Below are 24427 nucleotides of genomic sequence, written 5' to 3'. Positions count from 1 at the left end.
TACATAATCTAATTTTATGCTTTCGCCGTAAAGCCTTTTTGAAATCGGACAATGTGGTTGGATTAACGAGAGTCTTATCTTTAAAATGGTGTAAAATAGTTGATTGTTTGAGAAAATGGAATTATGAGATTTTAGCTGTTTTGAATTTGGCGCTCTGATTTTCCACTGGCTGTTGTCAAAATCAATACCGTTAACGGGATAAGAACGGGAAGGGGTCCCCTAGAGGTTAATTATTAGACTGTATTAGTGATTTAAATACTTGGATGGCTCACAACTTCCTCCAGCTAAATCAAGATAAGACCGAGGTAGGTATTGTTGGAGCCAAAGCACAGAGGGAGAATCTAGCCGCACATTTTAATTCACACACGATCTCAATTGATCTCACACGCGATTTAGTCACACATGATCTCAATTGGGCCAAGGGGGGGGGGGGGCACTGCATCATTTGTGGGGGACAAAATGTTTAATATTGTCTTGTTATATCAATATTTAAGCATTAATGCATTTCCACTGCCATTTCTCACATAATAAATTTTAACGACAAAAAACAAGCTCACCTTGTTTTGTCAAACTTTGGAAAGTTTACAAAACAAACTAGCTGTTTCCATCAGGCCTGTCGTGACATTTTTTACGTGACATGTACAGATGTAGGATCTTAATTTGATCCCTCTTGTTGATGAGAATTCTCTTGCACAGCAGGAAATATAAACTTGTAGCTTTTTAAACCTTGAATACGCTTTCTAAAGTTTGTAATTTTCACTTTAAAATGTCAGACTTGATTTGCCCTAACGTAAAATGCAGCAACCCCAACAAAAAACATAAACTATAATCCACATTTACTGTTGCTGCAGGATTATTTTCCTGCTGTAACAAACTGCCTCAAATTAAGATCCTACATTTTTATTTGTATTTATTTAACCTTTATTTAACTAGGCAAGTCAGTTAAGAACAAATTCTTATTTAGAATGACGGCCTACCCCAGCCAAACTCTAACCCGGACGACACTGGGCCAATTGTACGCCCTGCCGTATGAAACTCCAAATCACGGCCAGTTGTGATACAGCCTAGAATCGAACCAGGGTCTGTAGTGACTCCTTTAGCACTGAGATGCAGTGCCTTAGACCGCTGCGACCCTCGAGAGTTACATCTGTACTTTACTTGCATAAAAAGGTTGAGTTGAAACCTGGTAACCCACAAGAACCATGCATTTCAATGCAAAACGGCAAGGACAAAGATACCAGTCGCTCTTTCCAACAGAGTAGGAGTGTACCACAGGCTATGTTCAGTTCTTGTGATTGGACTCTATACACTACCGTTCAAAAGTTTGGGGTCACTTAGAAATGTCCTTGTTTTTGAAAGAAAAGCACATTTTTTGTCCATTAAAATAACATAAAATTGATCAGAAACAGTGTAGACATTGGTAATATTGTAAATTACTATTGTAGCTGGAAAGGGCAGATTTTTTTATGGAATTTCTTCATAGGCGTACAGAGGCCCATTATCAGCAACCATCACTCCTGTGTTACATTGGCACGTTGTGTTAGCTAATCCAAGTTTATAATTTTAAAAGGCTAATTGATCATTAGAAAACCCTTTTGCAATTACGTTAGCACAGCTGAAGACTGTGGTTCTGATTAAAGAAGCAATAAAACTGGCCTTCTTTAGACTAGTTGAGTATCTGGAGCATGAGCATTCGATTACAGGCTCAATATGGCCAGAAACAAAGAACTTTCTTCTGAAACTAGTCAGTCTATTCTTGTTCTGAGAAATGGAAGGCTATTCCATGCGAGAAATTGCTAAGAAACTGAAGATCTTGTACAACGCTGTGTTCTACTCCCTTCACAGAACAGCGCAAACTGGCTCTAACCAGAATAGAAAGAGGAGTGGGAGGCCCCGGTGCACAACTGAGCAAGAGGACAAGTACATTAGAGTGTCTAGTTTGAGAAACAGACGCCTCACAAGTCCTCAACTGGCAGCTTCAATAAATAGTACCCGCAAAACACCAGTCTCAACATCAACAGTGAAGAGGCAACTCAGGGATGCTGGCATTCTAGGCAGAGTTGCAAAGAAAAATCCATATCTCAGACTGGCCAATAAAAAGAAAAAAGATTAAGATGGACAAAAGAACACAGACACAGGACAGAGGAATTGGAAAAACACATGGTCCTGGTCTTCAACGGTCTTCCTTTTGGCCCTTGTACAAATGGAGCTGGAGAGAGAAAGTGGAACCATGAGTGAAACATTACATCAGACTTGAACAAGAATCTAATATCAGTGCTTTAAGATTAGAGGATAGGTGAGAGAGAGGGAGGGGGAGAAAGAGAGACAGACAGACAACAAAAGACAGAACCAACATAACAGGTAGTGGAGGTTGTGGGATAGCTGGTCATACCATTCTGTGGTCCAGCACATCTTGAAGCATATAGCGGATTCTGGGGGAGGTCCTCCTTCTCTCCTTTATCAGATTAATCTGTGTGTAGTGTTCATCCATTCTGGGCTGTGGATGTATAGACAGGCTAAATTGAATGCTGTTGACTGACAAACAAAAGACGCACATCAATAAATCTATACAGACAGACAGACCTGGTTCTTCTCAAAGTCCAAGTCCTTGCCAATGGTGAAGAGTATTGTGCACAGACCCTCTAGCGAATCATCATCCCCATCCTTTATTAGCTTTACGATGCAGTAGTCTATGAGGCCCTCGGTCATCATCTTCAACTTGAACAACTGGCAGATGAATGTGATGTTGCCTAGCAACTCTCGCTGCCCCTCTGCCTTAGCCTCCTCCAGCTCCTCCCTCAGTCGCTGGCGGTCCTCCTCCTGGAAGGAAACCGGGATGCCTGTTCAGCCTGCCTTGTCCTAATACAAATTGCATTTTACTAAACAAGGTACAAGTTGTTACAAGCGTTACAATGATCCGTTGAAGGGAATACTTGAATGTATTATCAATGTAAAGTTAAGGGAAACTTAATCAATTACAATTGTTTATAAAGAATAAGGCATTATAAAGAGAAATTAAGTTTATGTAATGTGGATTTTGACATCTCATTGATAAAATGTTGCTGTATGATGTGCTACCTCAGTGGTGGTGTCGAGTTCCCTCTGTTTTTCTTTTAAGATCTTACTATTATCCTTCTCGAAGCCCTTCTGGCATTGGTTCAGCAACAGCTTGTGGAAATTTACTGTCACTCCAGGTATTTTGAGCTGAAAGGGCAGGATATGTAGGAGACAAAAACTCATTGACGGGTTATCCGATTTTGGAGCGAGAGAGACAGAGAGAGTTAGATTTTAATTAGTTCGGATTAGATTCTGAACGTTGACCACTATTACATTAGTGTATTGGATACTTATTTGTTATATATACAGTCACTAGTGAAGGTCTACACCCCTTGCACACAGTCTTCACATTTTGCTGCCTTCAAATAACAAAAGGGTTTAAAATCTAATAGAAATTGTAATGTGAAGACATATTGATTGCGTATGTCTTCACACCGCAGAGTTAGCCTAATACTTGGTGGAAGCACCTTTTGCAGTCATTACAGCTGTGAATCATTTTGAATAAGATTCTACCGACATTGCATAACTCTTAGGGCATTGTTTTTAGTCAAAATTGCTTAAGCTCAGTAAATTTGGTTGAGAATCATTGATAGACAGCAATATTCAAACCTTGGCTATGATTTTTCACGCAGATTTAGGTCAGGGGGTTGATACTGTACCACTCAGAAACACTCAATACATATTGGAAAGCCAGTTTGGTGTGTTTTTTTGCATTAAAATGTGCTTAACTGTCCCGCTAAAAAGGAACTCTATCCCAGGGTTTAAGTTTTTAGAAGACTACGGCGGGTTTTCCTTAAACCTTTCAAATGTATTTTGATCTTGACAAACTCCCCAGTCGCTGCTGGTGACAAGCATACCCATAACATGTTGCCACCACAATACTTGAAAATGTTGACTCCAATGCTTCCCACAGTTGTGTCAAATTGGCTGGATGTCCATTGGGTGGTGGACTATTCTCAATACACACAGGAAACAGTTGAGCGTGAAAAACCCAGCAGCGTTGCAGTTCTTGACACATTCGCCTGGCACCTACTACCATATCCCATTCAAAAGCATTTACATTTTTTTTCTTGGCCATTCACCCTCTGAATGGCACACATACACAATTCACATCTCAATTGTCTCAAGGCTTAAAAATCCTTCCCTCCCCTTCATCTCCACTGATTGAAGTGGATTTAACAAGTACATTAATAACGGATTGTAGCTTTTACCAGGTCAGTCTATGTCATGGAAAGAGTGTTCCTAATGTTTTCTACACTCAGTGTATGTTGCCCTAAGAGTTGGTAAAATCATATTAAAAACAATACACAGCTGTTGATGACAGGCAAACACAAATACACACATGGAGACTTGTACAGATGCATACGTACCCCCTTGAGTTGGTGGCACACCTTGGCATAGACCTCAGCGCTGGTAGGGTTTAAGATGGCCCTCTCATATATAGAGCCAATGATGCCCTTGAGTTTGTCTTCTGTGTCAATGGTGAATGCACTCACTACCTTCATCGACTGATGGAAGTTCTTGGCAGTCAGGCTGGTCAGGATGTTATCCATTTGTTCATACATTTCCTCTGTCTTCACTGTCTCTAGGTCCACAAAGTCCTGCTTCATGTAATAAGTTAAGGGGGCAGAAGGGGGAGTAAGCAGAGTTAAATAATAAAGGGGCAGCATCAGCAACAGATATTATCTCCATCGATATTCAACCAGGAGCGTATACACATGTACATATTAATCTGACCAGATCTTACCAAGTCCTTTTCTTCCACTGCCTGTCTGCTAGTGCTAAGAGAACTGATAGCTGAGAGAGAGAAGAGAGAGAGAGAGGAAATGAAAACAAGATGAAAGAGGAGGTTGTATGTCAGTCCTGTATGTTAGGTCCTTTACTTTATGCCAGTAATTGTGCTGTGATGGTACTACCCAACTAGCACATTTGGTTCCTTGGAAGTTGTGGGAACGTACGTTTTTGGTTTCCCATTGGTTCTGGAAACTAAGTCATAAGTATTGAATGGAAGTGAAAACGTAGCCTGTTCAGGGAACACACATGAATGTTTCAGGGAGGTTCTGAGAGCGTTTTACTATGTTTCCCTGAAAGTTTTCCTGGGAGGTGGTATTAACATTCTGAGAACTAAAATTATAGGTCATTAAATAACGTTCTGAGAATGTTTCAACACTGCTAGTTTAATTTAACTGATTTTAATTCCAAGCACAGATAGGACACATGGACATTATTTTGCTTAAGCTTTAATCATGCAAACACATTTATTTTTAATTGTGGCATGCCGTCAGTGAGACTTGAACCTATGATCTTCTATAGTCTATCCATGGAATTAGTCCACAGTGCCATCACGGAGCTATCACTCATTAAAATCAGGTGTGGCCAATTAGTGGGTGCGGCCAACACACAAGAACACACTTAACATGATAGGATATATATGTTTTTAAATACAATTCTTAGAACCTTTTTTAAACATTACTACCGTAATTTCCGGACTATTGAGCGCACCTGAATATAAGCCGCACCCACTGAATTAGCATTTTTTTTTTTTAACATAAATAAGCCGCACATGTCTATAAGCCGCAGGTGCCTACCGGTACATTGAAACAAATGAACTTTACACAGGCTTTAACAAAACACGGCTTGTAACAAAAATAAATAGGCTTTAACGAAACACGGCTTGTAACAAAAATAAATAGGCTTTAACGAAACACGGCTTGTCATCGACTCATTAAGACCAAGCTCCCGTGCAGCAGCTCTATTTCCTTTCCCAACAGCCAGATCAATCGCCTTCAACTTGAAAGCTGCATCTGTCACGGTTGTCGTAGGTTAGAGACCAAGGCGCAGCGGGTTGCGTGCTCATCATTATTTTATTTATAAGTGAACACGAAAAAACTATAAACAAAGAACGACAGTACAACAGTTTCGCAGGCTATACTAACAGCAGTGCAAAAACAATCTCCCACAAAGGGACAGGTGGAAAACAGGCTCCCTAAGTATGACTCTCAATCAGAAACAACGATGTACAGCTGTTCCTGATAGAGAGCCACACCAGGCCAACAAAGAAATACACAACATAGAAACCCTAGAATACAAAACAAGAACATAAACCAAAAACCCCGGAACACATAAATCCAACACCCCTCTACATACACACACACCCCGAACCATATAAAACAAACACCCCCTGCCACGTCCGACCAAACTATAATAACAAATAACCCCTATTACTGGTCAGGACGTGACAGCATCATATGCATTTCTCCGTGTCTTTGCCATGATGAGGGTGACAAAATGACTACCGTAATCAGAATGATGGGAAGTTTGAGAGCACTAGATTTAATCTAAACAGTAAACAAAAAAGTTGTTTGACCTTAACCCGTTCGGCAATTTCATTGGTCTAATGAAAGCTTTATGCCGCCAAAAAACTGAGCACGTCACAGAATGTGTTTTTTTGTGGGGGAAAAAATTTGAAAGCGGGAAAAATCCATATATTAGCCGCGTCATTGTTTAAGCCGCGAGGTTCAAAGCGTGGGAAAAAAGTTACGGCTTATAGTCCGGAAATTACGGTAATGTTTTCTTGTGTTTTTTATAGAAAGTTTTCTTAATGTTCTGAGAACATGACTTTAAATAGAACATTGAAAAAACCTGTAGAAAACTTTATCATGAACTACTGAAATTCCCACAGAAAAACGTTGTTTCTTAAAACATTCTCTGAACAATTTGAGAACATTATTTGAAATAGAACCATGAGGAAACCTGTAGGAAATGTTAAGCTGAAGTACTGAAATTCCCACCAAAGAAATATATGGTTTTCAGAACATGATGTGCTAGTTGGGCAATCGGCACCATTCCCAGAACGTTGTGGGAAGGTTGTATGCAAAATAACCGTAGGACAACCACACACTCAACAAGCTCTAAGAAACATATGGTTCTCAGAACGTTGTGCTAGCTGGGTACTTACTGTATGGTCCCAGACTTTCTTCAACTGTTGAAAGAAATAGAGAAAAAAAAGTGTTCATGTATGAAGGAATTTGGCTTGTGCACAGAAATAGTAGGCCTTGGGTTGCAACAATCCCAGTAATTTAACCAATATTCCCAGGTTGGAAGATTCCCTGTATAAGGAGGGAATAAGCAGGGAATCTAAATTCCTCTAACCAGGATTTCTGGAAAATCTGGGCATGTTAGGAAAATTACTGGAATTTTTCAGACCTAAAATAAGCACCTGATTTAGAAAACTCCAGAAATTGCAACTTGGAGGAATCTTCAAATTGCTGTTGCATTTCAGAGGCACATGTCATCACTTCTTCAAAAGCCTCAGTGATGCTGGGCAATTTCTACAAACAAACAAGGAAACATGCAGGACATCAGACATACCACAAATCCATTTCAGAAAAACGTCTTAATACACCGCAACATTGTAAAAGTCAACATATAAGGTGTTCATATAAATAGTTATATGTAGTGAGCAGAGATAGAAGTGTACTATATTATTTTTTAAATATATATTTATAATACCTTTTCAAAAAAGTTCAGCAAAAACAGATAAAAACAAACAAAACAATAAACTAAAGGTTCACAAGATATTAATGAATCAAGTCTTCCTGGTTTGTGAATAATATCCATTTCTCCCAGTTACTTTCGAATAAAGGATTTTGGAGTCTTAAGGTATATGTATGTCAAGCTTTCCATATTAAAGATATCTTGGATTATCATTTTGGGGCTTTTACTTTATATCAGTTCCTGGTAATGGCTTTTTTACTTGCAGCAAGGTGACTTTTAACAAGTATTTGTGACTGCCCATCACATTCTCTGGGACAAAACAAATGGGTGTGGTTGGCATCCACATAGCCACACAGCTGCCAGCATGGCTGTTGTATAGTTAGCTGTTGACTTTTGATTCTAGGAGGGCAAAAAAAAAACAAGTTGTTTCTCCAACAGAACTCTCCATGTTCTTGAGTTTGAAGAAGTACAGTGCATTCAGAAAGTATTCAGAGCCCTTTCTTTTTCCACATTTTCTTACGGTATAGCCTTATTCTAAAATGGATTAAATTAATACAAATCTTCAATCTACACACAATACCCCATAATGACAAGGCAAAAACAGGTTACATTTTTTCTTAGCAAATATTCAGACCCTTTGCTATGAGACTCGAAATTGAGCTCAGGTGCATCCTGTTTCCATTGATCAACCTTTAGATGTTTGTACAACCTGATTGGAGTCCACCTTTGGTGAAATCAATTGATTGGACATGATTTGGAAAGGGACACACCTGTCTATATAAGGTCCGACAGTTGACAGTGCATGTCAGCGAAAAAACCAAGCCATGAGGTCGAAGAAAATAATCATAGAGCTCCGAGACAGGATTGTGTCGGGGGAAGAATACAAAAAATGGCTGCAGCATTGAAGGTCCCCAAGAACACAGTGGCCTTCATCATTCTTAAATGGAAGAAGTTAACCTCTATGGGCTAGGTGGGACGCTTGCGTCCCACCTACTCAACAGCCAGTGTAATCCCGTGGCGCGATATTCAAATACCTCAAAAATGCAATTTTTCAAACATATGACTATTTTACACCATTTTAAATACAAGACTCTCGTTAATCTAACCACACTGTCCGATTTCAAAAAGGCTTTACAACGAAAGCAAAACATTAGATTATGTCAGCAGAGTACCCAGCCAGAAATAATCAGACATTCCATTTTTCAAGCTAGCATATAATGTCACATAAACCCAAACCACAGCTAAATGCAGCACTAACCTTTGATGATCTTCATCAGATGACAACCCTAGGACATTATGTTATACAATACATGCATGTTTTGTTCAATCAAGTTCATATTTATATCAAAAACCAGCTTTTTACATTAGCATGTGACTAGCATTCCGACCGAACACTGCCGGTGAATTTACTAAATTATTCACGATAAACGTTCACAAAAAACAAAACAATTATTTTAAGAATTATAGATACAGAACTCCTCTATGCACTCGATATGTCCGATTTTAAAATAGCTTTTCGGTGAAAGCACATTTTGCAATATTCTAAGTAGATAGCCCGGCATCACAGGGCTAGCTATTTAGACACCCAGCAAGTTTAGCACTCACCAAAGTCAGATTTACTATAAGAAAAATGTTATTACCTTTGCTGTTCTTCGTCAGAATGCACTCCCAGGACTTCTACTTCAATAACAAATGTTGGTTTGGTCCCAAATCATCCATTGTTATATCCAAATAGCGGCGTTTTGTTCGTGCGTTCAAGACACTATCCGAAAGGGTAAATAAGGGTGACGAGCATGGCGCATTTCGTGACAAAAAAATTCTAAATATTCCATTACCGTACTTCGAAGCATGTCAACCGCTGTTTAAAATCAATTTTTATGCAATTTTTCTCGTAAAAAAGCAATAATATTCCAACCGGGAAATCGTTTTTTTATTACAAAGAGAGTGAAAGTAAAAGCATGCTATCCCCTCATGCACGAGCCTCAGTCTAATGGCCCTCTGATAGAGCACTTGCCAAACGCGCTAATGTGTTTCAGCCTGGGGATGGAATTACATCGTTCAGCTTTTTCCCGCCTTCTGAGAGCCCATGGGAGCCGTAGGAAGTGTCACGTCATGCCAGAGATCCCCTGTAATTGTTAGAGATGATCAAGGAGGGCAAGAAATTGTCACACAGGCCACTTCCTGTAAGGAATCTTCTCAGGTTTTGGCCTGCCAAATGAGTTCTGTTATACTCACAGACACCATTCAAACAGTTTTAGAAACTTTAGGTTGTTTTCTATCCAAAGCCAATAATTATATGCATATTCTAGTTACTGGGCAGGAGTAGTAACCAGATTAAATCGGGTACGTTTTTTATCCGGCCGTGCAAATACTGCCCCCTAGCCCCAACAGGTTAAGAACCACCAAGACTCTTCCTAGAGCTGGCCGCCCGGTCAAATGGACCAATCGGGAGAGAAGGGCCTTGGTCAGGAAGGTGACCAAGAACCCGATGGTCACTGACAGAGCTCCAGAGTTACTCTGTGGAGATGAGAGCATTCCAGAAGGATAACCATCTCTGCACCAATCAGGCCTTTATGGTAGTGGCCAGACTGAAGCCACTCCTCAGTAAAAGGCACATGATAGCCCACTTGGAGTTTGTCAAAAGGCACCTAAAGGACTCTCAGACCATGCGAAACAAGATTCTCTGTTCTGATGAAACCAAGATTTAACTCTTTGGCCTGAATGCCAAGTGTCACGTCTGGAAACCTGGCACCATCCCTATGGTGAACCATGGTGGTGGCAGCATCATGCTGTTGGAATGTTTTTCAGAGGCAGGGACTGGGAGACTAGTCAGAACCGAGGGAAAGCTTAACAGAGCAAAGTACAGAGAGATCCTTGATGAAAACCTGCTCCAGAGCACCCAGGACCTCAGACTGGGGTGAAGGTTCACCTTCCAACAGGACAACAACCCTAAGCACACAGCCAAGACAATGCATGAGTGGCTTCGGGACACGTCTCTGAATGTCCTTGAGTGGCCCAGCCATAGCCCGGACTTGAACCCGATCTAACATCAAAGGAGAGACCTAAAAATTGCTGTGCAGCGACGCTCCCCATCCAGCCTGACAGAGCTTGAGGGGATCTTTCGAGAAGAATGGGAGAAACTCCCCAAATACAGGTGTGTCAAGCTTGTAGCATCATACCCAAGAAGACTCGAGGCTGTAATCGCTGCTACAGGTGCTTCAACAAAGTACTGAGTAAAGGGTCTGAATAGTTATGTAAATGTGATCTGATTTTTATGTTTAATACATTTGCAAAAATGCATAAAAACCTGTTTTCGCTTTGTCATTATGGGGTATTGTGTGTAGATTGATGAGGGAAAAAACAGTAATCAATTTTAGTATAAGGCTGTAATGTAACAAAACGTGGAAAGTCAAGGGGTCTGAATACTTTCTGAATGCACTGTATGTTGGGAACTGGATATATTGTCCCAGTCTTCCTCTGAGATGTCTATATTCAGTTCCTTTTCCCATTTTGCTTTAAAATAACGAGTTGAGTCTATCAGGCCATGACACAGTGAAGAGGTTGTCTTGGACATTGCCTGTTGATATGCATTTCGAATAACATGGATAGTCATATTTGGTTTGAAAGAAGGTTCTGTCATTTTTTTTTCTCTTTTTCAAAATAGTCCATTAACTGTAAGTATCTGAAGAAACCTTGGTTTTCCATCCCATATTTCTCCTTGAAATAAAAACAGAGTTGTACATCCTCTACAATTGCACACAATGCTGTCATGCCTCTCTCAGCACATTCCTTAAATGTTTTATCGTAGATACCTGGTTTAAATTTTGAATCAAACGCAAACCATTTCAACATTCTGATTTCCTTTTCCAGGTTGTGTTTTACAATCCAAAACAAGAGGTCTAGTGTAAATGATGATATAGGGTTAAGTATTCCTGTATTCCCAAATGGGTCTTTATCCCCAGCTGAAGTTGTCTATATATATATATATATATATATATATATATATATATATATATATATATATATTGTCTATAAGTGCTGAATGATATTGACTGACAAATAGAGAGAAAATAAATACCTTTGTTCAAAACTGATCCAAACCTTTCCCGTTCTAAATGTCAGTGTTCAAACTTTACACTCTTAAAATGTTATTGTAAACATCTGTAGCACTTTATTCGAGCGCTATTGATTTTACCTGTAGGAAATGGGGGTAGACCTCTATGTGTGGAAGCTGTCTACCCTCTGTTTCGGTCCTCTTCAGCTCATCAAGCTCCTGCTCCAGTGTTTGTAGGAGTCCCTCAGCCTCACTCACCATCTCCTTCTCTTTAGCTTGGATCACCTCTCTCACCTCTGAGCACCTTGTCTCAATCAGCTTGGTGAAGAACCTCTCACTGCCCTCCATTGTAGCCTGTGATAAGCACTATCAAAAGACAGAGAGAGAAAGAGGTGTCTGGTGACACATTTTGCTCAGAAACTTTGGTAAGCATTGTCTGCGTCCCGAATTCTCCACACTTCTCCCAAAGTATTGACTTGCATACTCCCTGTCATGATTGATGGGCTGCGGTGGATAGCTGACGTTTTACGGGCTCCTGACAAATACTGCTATTTTGTGTTTTTTAATGCTGATCTTAACTTTATGTTACATAATGTCTCCGCCATAATTTCCTATGATCGAAAACGACTTCTGGAGATCAGAACATCGATCACTAACCTCAATTTGGACGAAGATTTCTACTTCAACGAGTCAGCAGCTCTAGACGTTCTTCTTACTTTGTACCAGGCCCTAATCCCTGGGACTTGAAAGAGGAAGCAGCGGCTAAAAAGAGACAGGCGAGGCGGCATGCTAATGAGACGTCGGCGAACAAATAGACTGCCATTTCCCTCTGTTCTGATGGCAAATGTGCAGTCACTGGAGAACAAACTGGATGAACTCCGTTCGAGACTATCCTTTCAACGAGACAGAAAGAACTGTAATATCCTATGTTTCTCGGAGTCTTGGCTGAACAAGGACATGGATAATATATATCTCGTGGGTTTCTCCATGCATCATCTAGACAGGACGGCAGCCTCGGGTAAGACTAGGGGATAGGGGTGTGTCTCTTTGTTAACAGCAACTGGTGCGTGAGCTCTATTGTTGAGGAAGTCTCTAGTTTTTGCTCCTCTAAGTTGCATACCTCGTAGCTGTCTATTTACCACCACAAACCAATGCTGGCACTAAGACCGCACTCAACAAGCTGTATAGGGCAATAAGCAAACAAGAAAATGCACATCCAGAAGCAGTGCTTCTTGTGGCCGGTGATTTTTGCATTTATTATTGGTACTTCTTACCCCTTTTTCTCCCCAATTTCATAACATCCATTTGATAGTTACTGTCTTGTCCCATCGCTGCAACACCCGTACGGACTCAGGATAGGCGAAGGTCGAGAGAGCCATGCGTCCTCCGAAATAAGACCCCGCCAAGCCACACTGCTTCTTGACACACTGCTCGCTTAACCCGGAAGCCAGCTGCACCAATGTGTCGGAGAAAACACTGTACATCTGGCAACCAAAGTCAGTGTGCACGCGCACGGCCACCACAAGGAGTCGCTAGAGAGCGATGGGACAAGGGCATTCCATCTGGCCAAACCCTCCCCTAACCCAGATGACGCTGGGCCAATTGTGCGGTGCCTCGGGTCCCCCGGTCGCTGGTGATTTTAATGCAGGGAAACTGAAATCCGTTTCAGCTCACTTTTACCAGCATTTCACCTGTGCAACTAGAGGTGACAAAACTCATCTTTGATCACCTTTACTCCACACACAGAAACAAATACAAGGCTCTCCCTCACCCTCCATTTAGCAAATCTGATCATAACTGCATCCTCCTGATTCCTGCTTACAAGCGAAAACTCAAAAAGGAAGTACCAGTGACATGCTCAATACGGTAGTGGTCCGATGAAGTGGATGCTAAGCTACAGGACTGTTTTGCTAGCACATACTGGAATATGTTCCGGGATTTATTTGATAACATTGAGGTGTTTACCACATCGGTCACCAGCTTCATTAATAAATGCATGGACGACCTCCCCCCCACAGTGACTATACGCACATATCCCAACCAGAAGCCATGGAATACAGGCAGCATCCTCACTGAGCTAAAGGATAGAGCTGCCTCTTATATTTAACACTTTTTGGTTACTACATGATTACATATGTGTTATTTCATAGTTTTGATGTCTTCACTATTATACTACAATATAGAAAATAGTAAAAATACAGAAAAACCCTTGAATGAGTAGGTGTGTCTAAACGTCTGACTGGTACTGTACGTCAATGATATGTCAGATATAGTAAAGTGCAAACTCATGCTTTACGCTGATGACTCAGCCATACTGGTATCAGGGAAAGATACAGTTTACATAGAGGAGACCCTGAGTAAGGAATTGCAATTTGTTAGAGATTAGTTGACTAACCACAAATTGTCGCTACATTTGGGAAAAACTGAATCGATTTTGTGTGGAACAAAACGTAGATTGCTTTGGGCTGACAAGATAAAGGTAAACTGTGCAGGCAAGGAGATTGAATGTAAAACAAGTGTAACTTATCTTGGTATGTCCCTAAATCAATCCCTTTCTGGAGAACTGATTGCTGCTAAAATTATTTCAAAAAATGTAAATGTTTATATCATAACACTAGATATGTTAACATCAAAGTTAAGAAACCGCTAGTGGGCTATCAAAAAAGCTGAAAAGGTGGAATGCAGGTCATGCAAAATAATGTTATCAGGTATATGCTTAATGTCCCCCCTAGGACCCACATAGGGGTACAGGAGTTACAGGAGGATGGCTTATATAAAAAAAAAATACATTGATATGGTCTATAACCAGCACAGTTAAAATACCAGTGCTAGTGTTATGTCTTGTAAAATACCAATATTAAATAGTACTGCAATGAGAAGGTTTTTCTATACAGGCATTTGTCTATGAAATAGCCTCCCGTTGAAGATCAAGCAAAGAAAAAAGTAGAAAATTGCTTTAAAAAGCAGGCAAAGGTTTTCCTTTGGACAAGGTTGTCTAAGTAAGATGAACCACTCCACTGCCCCTTGTGCTCCCTACTGCTGGTCAGGTGTATTTATTTGAATGATAGGTATGATGTGCAATGAATAGAATGAACAGCTTCCACCCCCAAGCCATAAGATTTCTGAACAATTAATCAAATGGTGTCACGTCCTGACCAGTATAGAGTATATTTGGTTATTGTAGTTTGGTCAGGACGTGGCAGAGGGTAGTTGATGTATGTATTATGGGGTTTGTCACTGGTCTATGTCTGTGTTTCTATGTCTAGTTGATTGGGGTTGGACTCTCAATTGAAGGCAGGTGTGTTGAGTTGCCTTTGATTGGGAGTCCTATATAGTAGGGTGTGTTTGTCTTTGTTTTTCGTGGGTAGTTGTTTGAGAGCACTGCTTTTTGTTGAGCCTGCTTTCACTGTTTCATGTCGTTAGTTTGTTTATTGTTTTCTTCCGTGGTGTTCGCATTATTTTATAAATAAATATGTTGAGCACGAAACCCGCTGCGCATTGGTCCCTTTCTCTCTACGACGACAAGTGTGACAGAACTACCCACCATACCAGGACCAAGCAGCGGAGGATATCTGGCGAGGACCGGGGAACACGGCTGGTAAGGGAGCCCGAGAGGCAGCCCCAATAAAAAAAATTGGGGGGGCACAAGGGCAGTTTGGCGGGGCGAAGATGGAGCCCCAGGCCAGCTCCCCGTACCCTTTTTAGGCAAAGACGAACTGGACAGGTCCCGTGCTTTGGGGTGATGGGTACGGTGGCGAGGCCGAGCATTTTCAGGCCAGTACGCGCAGTACCAGCGCCCCGCATGTGCCAGGGGAAAGTGGGCATCCAGCCAGTAGGGGTGATGCCAGTCCTGCGCTCAAGACCGCCAGTGCGCCTCTACGGTCCAGTGTTTCCCGCTACACGCACGAGCCTTGAGGTGCGTGTCTCCAGGCTGGCAGGTCCAGTACCAGCCCCACGCATCAGGCATCTAGTGCGTCAGCCCAGCCTCGCCAGTCTGGTGCCGCCAGAGCCGCCAGCCAGTCAGGAGTCGCCAGAGCCGCCCGGCAGTCAGGAGCCGCCAGAGCCGCCCGGCAGTCAGGAGCCGCCAGAGCCGCCCGCCAGTAAGGAGCCGCCAGAGCCGCCCGCCAGTCAGGAGCCGTCAGAGCCGCCCGCCAGTCAGGAGCCGTCAGAGCCGCCCGCCAGTCAGGAGCCGTCAGAGCCGCCCGCCAGTCAGGAGCCGCCAGAGCCGCCCGTCTGCCCGGAGCCGCCAGAGCGGCCCGTCTGCCCGGAGCCGCCCGTCTGCCCGGAGCCGCCAGAGCGGCCCGCCTGCCCAGAGCCGCCAGAGCGGCCCGCCGTTCCGGATCCGCCAGAGCGGCCCGCCTGCCCGGATCTGCCAGAGCGGCCCGCCGTGCCGGATCTGCCAGAGTGGCCCGCCGTGCCGGATCTGCCAGAGTGGCCCGCCGTGCCGGATCTGCCAGAGTGGCCAGGGTCGTCCGCCAGCCGGGCGCGGCCAGGGTCGCGGCCAGAGACGCCCGCCAGCCGGTCGCGGCAAGAATCGCCTGCCAGTCCCCTGCATTTGTTTTGTACACTGCTGCTACTCGCTGTTTATTATCTATGCATAGTCACTTCACCTCTACCTACATGTACAAATTACCTCGACTAACCTGTATCCCCGCACATTGACTCGGTACCGGTACCCCCTGTATATAGCTTCGTTATTGTTATTTTATTGTGTTACTTTTTATTATTTTTTACTTTAGTTTATTTGGTAAACACTTTCTTAACTCTTATTGAACTGCATTTCATGGTAAGGTCTACACATGTTGTATTCGGCGCACGTGACAATAAGTTTGATTTGATTGTTTTTTTAAGGTCGAAATGTGAAATGAATATGGTTGATTCTTAATTAATGTCAGAGAAAAGTGCAGAAAATAGTGCCACTTTCTAGGATGTCAAAATAAATGAATGTATTTATGGTTGCTTGTAATTTTGGAAAAAGCGTTTTTAATTAATACTTTTAAGAGATACCCTCTGGGTCCACATTGTACATTTTGTTGTATACAGTACATTCGGAAAGTATTCAGATCCCTTGACTTTTCCCACATTGATACGTTAAAGCCTTATTCTAAAATAAATGAAATATTTTTTTCTTCTCATTAATCTACACACAATACCCCATAATGACAAAGCGAAAAAAGGTTTTACATTTTTTGCAAATTGCATTTTCATTACATTTACGTCATTTAGCAGACGCTCTTATCCAGAGCAACTTACAAATTAGATTTTTATTTTAAAAAATTCAACCAGAAATACCTTATTTACATAAGTATTCAGACCCTTTGCTATGAGACTCGAAATTGAGCTCAGGTGCTTCCTGTTTCCATAGATCATCCTTGAGATGTTTCTACAACTTGATTGGATTCCACCTGTGGTAAATTCAATTGATTGGTCATGATTTGGAAAGGGACACACCTGTCTATATATGATCCCACATTTAACAGCGCATGTCAGAGCAAAAATCAAGTCATGAGGTCGAAAGAATTGTCCATAGAGTGCCGAGACTGGATTGTGTCAAGGCACAGATCTGGGGAAGGGTACCAAATAATTTCTGAAGCATTGAAAGTCCCCAAGAACACAGTGGCCTTCATCATTCTTAAATGGAAGAAGTTTGAAATCACCAACACTCTTCCTAGAGCTGGCTGCCCGGCCAAACTGAGCAATCGGGGGAGAAGGGCCTTGGTCAGGGAGGTGACCAAGAACATGATGGTCACTGACGGAGCTCCAGAGTTCCTCTGTGGAGATGGGAGAACCTTCCAGAAGGACAATCATCTCTGCAGCATTCCACCAATAAGGCCTGGTAGAGTTGCCAGATGGAAGCCACTCCTCAGTAAAAGGCACATGACAGCCCATTTGGAGTTTGCCAAAAGGCACCTAAAGGACTCTGACAGTGAGAAGCAAGATTCTCTGGTCTGATGAAACCAAGATTTAACTCTTTGACCTGAATACAAAGTGTCACGTCTGGAGGAAACCTGGCACCATCCCTACGGTGAAACATGGGAGTGGCAGCATCATGCTGTGGGGATGTTTTTCAGTGGCAGGAACTGGGAGACTAGTCAGGATCGAGGGATAGATGAATGGAGCAAAGTACAGCGAGATCCTTGATGAAAATCTGATCCAGTGCGGTCAGGACCTCAGACTGGGGTGAAGGTTCACCTTCCAACAGGACAATGACCCTAAGCACACAGCCAAGATAACGCAGGAGTGGCTTCGGGACAAGTCTCTGAATGTCCTTGTGTGACCCAGCCAGAGCCCAGTCTTGAACCTGATCGAACATCTCTGGAGAGACCTGAAAATAGCTGTGCAGTGACGCTCCCTATCCAACCTGACAGCACTTGAGTGGATCTGCAGAGAAGAATGGGAGAAACTCCCCAAATACAGGTGTGCCAAGCTTGTAGCATGATACCCAAGAAGACTTGAGGCTGTAATCGCTTCCAAAGGTGCTTCAACAAAGTACTGAGTAAAGGGTTTGATATTTCCAGTTTACTTTTTTATAAATTACCAAAAATGTTGTTGTTTTTTTAAACGGTTTTTGCTTTGTCATTATAGGGTATTGTGTGTAGATTGATGAGCGGAAAAAGGTTGTAACGTAACAAAAAGTGGAAAATGTCAAGAGGTCTGAATACTTTCCGAATGCACTGTATGTTGGTTACCCAAAATAAATGCAAATAAAAAAAGCAAACACAATTGAGATTCACCCACAGACGAGCCCTAAAACAGCTCATCACATGGTGTGGGTGACTGCATACTCGGGAGTGTTTCTGAAAGTGGGTGTTGCAAAAGAAGTGAGGATCAACTGTAATGGGTCTAACATTAGTGCTCCACTATCAATTAGACCAGCTTAATGTTTACATAGCAGGTGAAGAGAACTAACGTAGCAGATTAGGAGAATTCAAGTGTCAGGTTGGGAGAATGAGGTTAAGGTTAGGAAAAGGGTTAGGGTTAGCTAAAATGCGTGGCAGGTTAGAATAATTAACGTGGCAGGTTAGGAGAATGAGGTTAAGGTTAGGAAAAGGTTTAAGCTTAGCTAAAATGCTACAGTTGTCAACAATCGACTCATCGTGCAGCCCAATCAGCCACGCAAAATGGTCTTGAGTGGCTACAAATCTGCCCAATTAGATGATTCGCTTTCCATACAACCACTTCTGTTGATCCTCCCACTTCTGTTGACACGACCACTTTCAGACACACTCCATGTGTGCAGTTACCCATGACTCCATCAGTCAACTAATGTCGCACCTTTAGAGACTCCACTTCCTGTCTCAGTTTCTGTAGTTCCTCCTCTCTCTCCTGGATTATCTGTTGGCATGTCTTCAACTGCACATTCACCTTTTTCTGTGGACAAACATACAGACAGTTGTAATTGACATCACACAATGGATCAAAACACAACCCTTTCTGATAGATACAGTACCAGTCAAAAGTTTGGACACACCTACTCATTCCAGTGTTTTTCTTAATTTTTACTATTTTCTAAAATGTTGAATAATAGTGAAGACATCAAAACTATGAAATAACATACATGGAATCATGTAGTAACCAAAAAAGTGTTAAACAAATCAAAATATATTTTATATTTGAGAATCTTCAAAGTAGCCACCCTTTGCCTTGATGACAGCTTTGCACACTTTTGGCATTCTCTCAACCAGCTTCATGAGGTAGTCATGAATGCATTTCAATTAACAGCCTGCCACATATCTATGTACCTCTTATACTAAGCCTATAATGGTATCCCATCCATACCTTTTTGGTAGCCCCCTGAGCAGCAGCTGAGTCTTCAGCTTTCGGCTTATCATCATGATGGGGACATGTGTTCTCCTGTAGTGGTATAGATGTGCTGACCAGCTTCTGATTCTTCATGGCTAATGACTTATAGTGAGGACGCAAAACAGGTTCTGTGTCTCCAGGTCGAGTGTATTTCTCAGCATCATTGTCAGCTTGCAGCCCGGTCTTCTCCATCTTTTCCACCAACTTACCAAGCTGGGCCGTTTCTTTCTAGAGAGAAAAATACACACACACACACAACAGAAACATTACATCACTTATCTAAAACATTACATTTTGGCAATGCAATAATCTGTAATACTATAGAATTGATAGAACTGTAATTCCTACAATTGATGCATATAAACTACATACTATGGGTTTAATAGCATAGAACAAGAAAATGAAACAACTAATAGGTTAGATACGGGTGTTTAAAGAGGTAGACGAATAAATGGCCATACCTTTCGGTGGTCCAGCACATCCTGCAGCATGCTTGTGATTCTGGGGGAGGTTGTCCTATTCTTCATAATCTTCACAATCATCTTGTAGTACTGATCCATTCTGGGCTGTGGAAGTATAGACAGGCCAGGTGAATGTAGTTGACTGATTTATAGATCTGAATCTATTGGATTGATCAATCCCAAAATGTGGAATAAAAATGCCATTGATGCAATGCCATTGATTTTGCTGTCATGGATAAAAAATAAAATGTTTTTATTTTGTTCAAAAACAAACAGACGGATGGATGGACAGACAAAATGCTGTACCCTGGCCTTCTCCATGTCCAAGTCCTTGCCGATGGTGTAGAGTAATGTGCAGAGACCCTCCAGAGAGTTATCATGTTGGTTCTTCAGCAGCCTTACGATGACGTCGTGCATGACGTGCTCAGTCAGCATCTTCAACTTGAACAACTCACACATTAACTTGATATTGCCTAGCGACTGCCTCTGCTCCTTGGTCTTGGCCTCCTCCAGCTCCTCCCACACTCGCTGGCGCTCCTCCACCTGGAAGGAATCAGGAAAGTTAACAAGTTAAACTATACAAATTGTTACTAGTTAGATAACAAACCGTGTTCCAATTATCAATTGAAGGGAATAGCACCACAATATATTACCAATGCACAGTTAGGACAACATAATCAATCACACATCAAAGCATTAAAATCATACAGAGGAATGAATATCATTTAGATCAGATTAGAATATCTCAAAAACATGTTTCAAAATGTTGGTCTATAATGTAGTCGACAGTGTGTCTGAAGGGATGGATGTGCTACCTTGGTAATGGCATCCACCATCTCCTGTTTTTGCCGGAAGATTTCGCAACTGTTTCTCGCCATGTTCTCAAAGTTTGTTTGGACTCGGTTCAGAAACAGCTTGCGGAAATTTACTGTCACTCCTGGTTTGGCAGCGGTGGGTACTTTAAGCTGAGGAGGAGGATATGCAGAAGGGAGAAAAAAACTCAGGTTAAAAGCATAATATGTATGATTTCCTGCTGTTCTTGGTGTGTGGTCCCTGGCATTTGACAAAAAATAGCAATCACCTCTGAGAGACAGACAAAATAAAAACAGACGGAGAATTGTATAGATGCAGACTTACCCCCATGAGGCAGCGGCAGATGTTGGCATAGGTCGCAGACCTGGTAGGTTGTGCCAGGGCCCTCTCATATTTGAGGTGAATGATGCCCTTCAGTCTGGCCTCTGTGTTAATGGTGAACTCAGTAATTGCCTTCATCGATTGCTGGAAGTTGTTTTGATTTACCCTATCCAGGATGTAATCCATTTGAGCATACAGTTCCTGTGTCTTCTCTGGCTCTGGATCCTGAAACTCCTTCATCAAGTTATAAATTGGGGGACAGGTGAGGCAGTGACATAGACATCAAAGTTAAAGAGGGTAAGGAGGTCAGAGAAACAATTAGGGGGAAGTATGATATCACCAACAATTTAATCAGGAGGGTATCACTGAACACACATGTACCTACTGTGTACATACAAACTCTGGACTTACCAAGTCCTGTTTTTCCACAGCCTGTCCACTGGAAGAGGGAGCTGATGACTGGGTTTCTTGTTTGCATGTCTTCTTGGTCCCACTCATCTTCTGTGGACAAACATGCACTGTTACTGAGGCAATACTACCGTGGTATTACAACATTATACACTCTTCCTGAATGTTATATTGTGATAAATAGAAATGTGTCTGCCCTCTCTGGTAGATGGGAGGGGCCTGTTTAATTCACTCAACAATATACAGTAGGCTAATTTCATACTGTGCCACATTCAATGATACTCCATGTAGTTTAGTCACTGCAGATGTTATTATCCATACCGTTTTCTTGCTAAACAGGTGCTGATTTCTCAGGATATGTTTGCTGAGTATTTCCTCAGTATGTTTCCTCAGTATTTGACTTGGAGTATATGACTATGTTTCCAGATCCAGTGTCATCAGTTTGCAATCCAGTCTTCTTTATTTTTTCAATTTCATCAAACTTGGTGTTTGTGTCCAGTACAGGTCTTGGGGTGTAGGTCTCTCTGCACTGGAAGCATATGTGGTAAGGATTACTTTGGTCATCCTGATCCCAGTTACCAATACATAATTCGCAGTAACTCTGTCCACAGGGAATTCTCACCGGATTCAGTAAACCCACACAGATTAGACAACTTAATTTTTTCTGATTCAAAATATCAATCGTTTGAGCCACAGTAGTTGAGTCACTATTTCCGGTGCATTGTAATAAAAAACGTTACTGTACTACTACAGCGCAGTTGTTGGTTTTGTTTCTTGTACTGCTAGCGTAGCACAATATAGACCACCGCCTGTAGTTTCCAATGTGAGCAAATGACTCTCAGTGGGGAAAACAAACAACGAGGTGGGCAGAGCCAAGCACGAGCTAGCGAGAGCCTATTGGCGCGTTCTAGTATATATTTGCGTATTGCCGTTAGTAAACGACTCGGAAGTGAACGTGTACAGTAACTCAATTCGTCATTGCACTCCTTCTAAACAACATTTTAGTAACGTTGGCAAAGGGTAAAGTAAAAAAAAACTTTGTCCACTCTGTTCGTAACATATTTTAGTTTTGGAAACAGTGAAAAAAGGAGGAACCCGCACACTGTTCTTGATAGTATCACTGCTCTTTATTAAGCATTTCGCTACACTCACAATAACATCCGCTAACCATGTGTATGTGACCGATTTGAGCTTACGTATCGGTCTCACGGCCTTCGTCAGAGCTTTTGTGAGTTTCTTCTTCTTCTATGAGGTTTAACGGTGGTTGGCATCCAATTTGTTGCATTACCGCCACCTACTAGACTGGAGTACAACTCCATTACATTTAATGTATTCCTACCTCATGCCATCATCCTGAAAGGATGGGACATCACCACTTAACACACCCTGTAACTCTTCTGCTGTCAAGTCTCGCACACCCAAATACCTCTCTGCAACTGCCACCACAACCTCAATTGTCTGAGACTTCCAATCCATCCCTGCAGTACAATTAATAACCATTGCTATAAATGCTAAAAATCCCATTTTACTGAAACTTATATCACCTTTTGGCCTATCCCTCTATACAGGTATATCTCTACTACTCTCACCACTCCTCCCCCTTAACCCATCTTCCTCTACTTTCTTCAACGCCTCAGCATATGGCAACTTCTGCACTACTGTAACCCTGGAAACCTCAACCTGCCTCTCTCGCACGGGACATTTCTGATCCCCAGCTCCATGGGCACCCCTACAATTAACACATTCCACTACTTTCTCCAATACTACACATTCCCTTGTCTCATGCACTTCTGCACATTTCTCACACCTTGGACCCTCCCTTATACACACTGCTGCCACATGTCCATAAGCTTGACAACTGTAACATTTTAATGTATTCGGCACATACGCTCGTAACTTATATATCCTAACTTCACTTTGTCAGACAAAGACTCAACTTCAAAACGCAAAAGAACAGACAATGAATCTTCTGTTTCCCAACTCTCACCACCCTGTCCGCGTCGCAACAAATGACGAGCATCACATACACCGGAAATCTTTGCCCTCAGCTAGGCAACTTTTATATCTACTGCCACCCCGGTTAACACGCCTTTCATTGGTGCCCTTTTCTTGAGAACAAAACAATTCACTTTTCTTACCCCCATTCATTTTACTTTGAGCGCATTCTTCCTCTGCCCAACAGAAACACAAACAATTATCACTAGACCACTTCTAGTTACCCTCACCGATTCCACATGACCCAACTCTTTTTTCACCCACTGTGAAACCACAAATGGATCAGCCAAAAGGCAAGAGTCCACTTTTCCCATAAACTTCACCCCTACTGTCACAGACTCTTCTTCATCCTGATCCTCAGTACATTTCTCGGTCTCCGCTAACTTTACCGCACCTACCACCTCTGATACTTCACCCTCATTCACTTCCCTTTCTCCTCCTGTCTTCAGCTCCCTCTGCTTACACCTTCTACCATTCTTCTTTTTTTCCATCATTTTTATCCGACTCATGCTCACCCTCTTTTTCCCTCTCTCTCTTAGGGCTCTTCTCCCTCTCTTTTTCCCTCCATTCCTCCGCTGTGTTCCAAGTACACGTCTTCTTATGATAATACTGCTGCTCCATTCCTGACACCCATCTTGTTCTTGCTTTCTCTAGGGACTCCATTTTCCCCTTCTTTCTCGACACGTCATGACCCTCGTCTCAATACTATCTCCTTTCGTGAGTTTTTTAAATTAGCACCCTTATGTAGACCTAGCCCCACCCACATCCGTTCCACGCATCGAATGACATTACTCAATGACATGGACCCCAATCTCAAATTCACTATTGAATGTGACACTAAACGTGTTCATTACCTTGATATGTGGACTGAGAAATCGACTGGAACCCTGTTTACAACTCTGTATAGAAAAGAAATTGACAGAAATACTCTATTACAGGGGGACAGCTTCCACCCTGAGCAATTAAAAAGAGGACTTCCAAGAAGCCAGTTTTTCAGACTGCACAATATATGCCACTC

At 42.1% G+C, this 24427-nt stretch overlaps 1 protein-coding gene across 8 annotated transcripts; it reads right to left on the bottom strand.

Moving 5' to 3' along the window:
• Nucleotides 1-1901: 1901 nt before the first annotated feature.
• On the bottom strand, nt 1902-24109 carry LOC106590197 (eukaryotic translation initiation factor 4 gamma 3). Of its 8 annotated transcripts, XM_045710607.1 has the most exons (18): nt 23925-24109; nt 21736-21943; nt 21418-21507; nt 21010-21243; nt 20688-20837; nt 20179-20415; nt 19873-19977; nt 19388-19639; nt 18884-18979; nt 11750-11974; nt 7277-7388; nt 7016-7039; nt 4805-4854; nt 4428-4661; nt 3079-3204; nt 2584-2820; nt 2393-2497; nt 1902-2209 (listed from the first exon to the last, which is right to left on the bottom strand). In XM_045710607.1, exons 3-18 carry the CDS (start codon nt 21502-21504, stop codon nt 2174-2176), a joined length of 2310 nt encoding a protein of 769 aa, XP_045566563.1. In that variant the 5' UTR covers nt 21505-21507; nt 21736-21943; nt 23925-24109; the 3' UTR covers nt 1902-2173. The 8 variants fall into 8 exon arrangements, 7 of the variants coding, with proteins under 7 accessions (XP_045566563.1, XP_045566566.1, XP_045566569.1 ...); XM_045710610.1 differs by lacking the exon at nt 23925-24109 and having other exon boundaries at nt 4428-4658; nt 21736-22604; XM_045710613.1 differs by lacking the exon at nt 23925-24109 and having other exon boundaries at nt 21010-21231; nt 21736-22604.
• Between the last annotated feature and the right edge of the window lie 318 nt (nt 24110-24427).

This window comes from Salmo salar, chromosome ssa29 (assembly GCF_905237065.1).
Source record: "Salmo salar chromosome ssa29, Ssal_v3.1, whole genome shotgun sequence".
NCBI lineage: Eukaryota > Metazoa > Chordata > Actinopteri > Salmoniformes > Salmonidae > Salmo > Salmo salar.
This window is presented reverse-complemented; position numbering and strand designations above follow the sequence as displayed.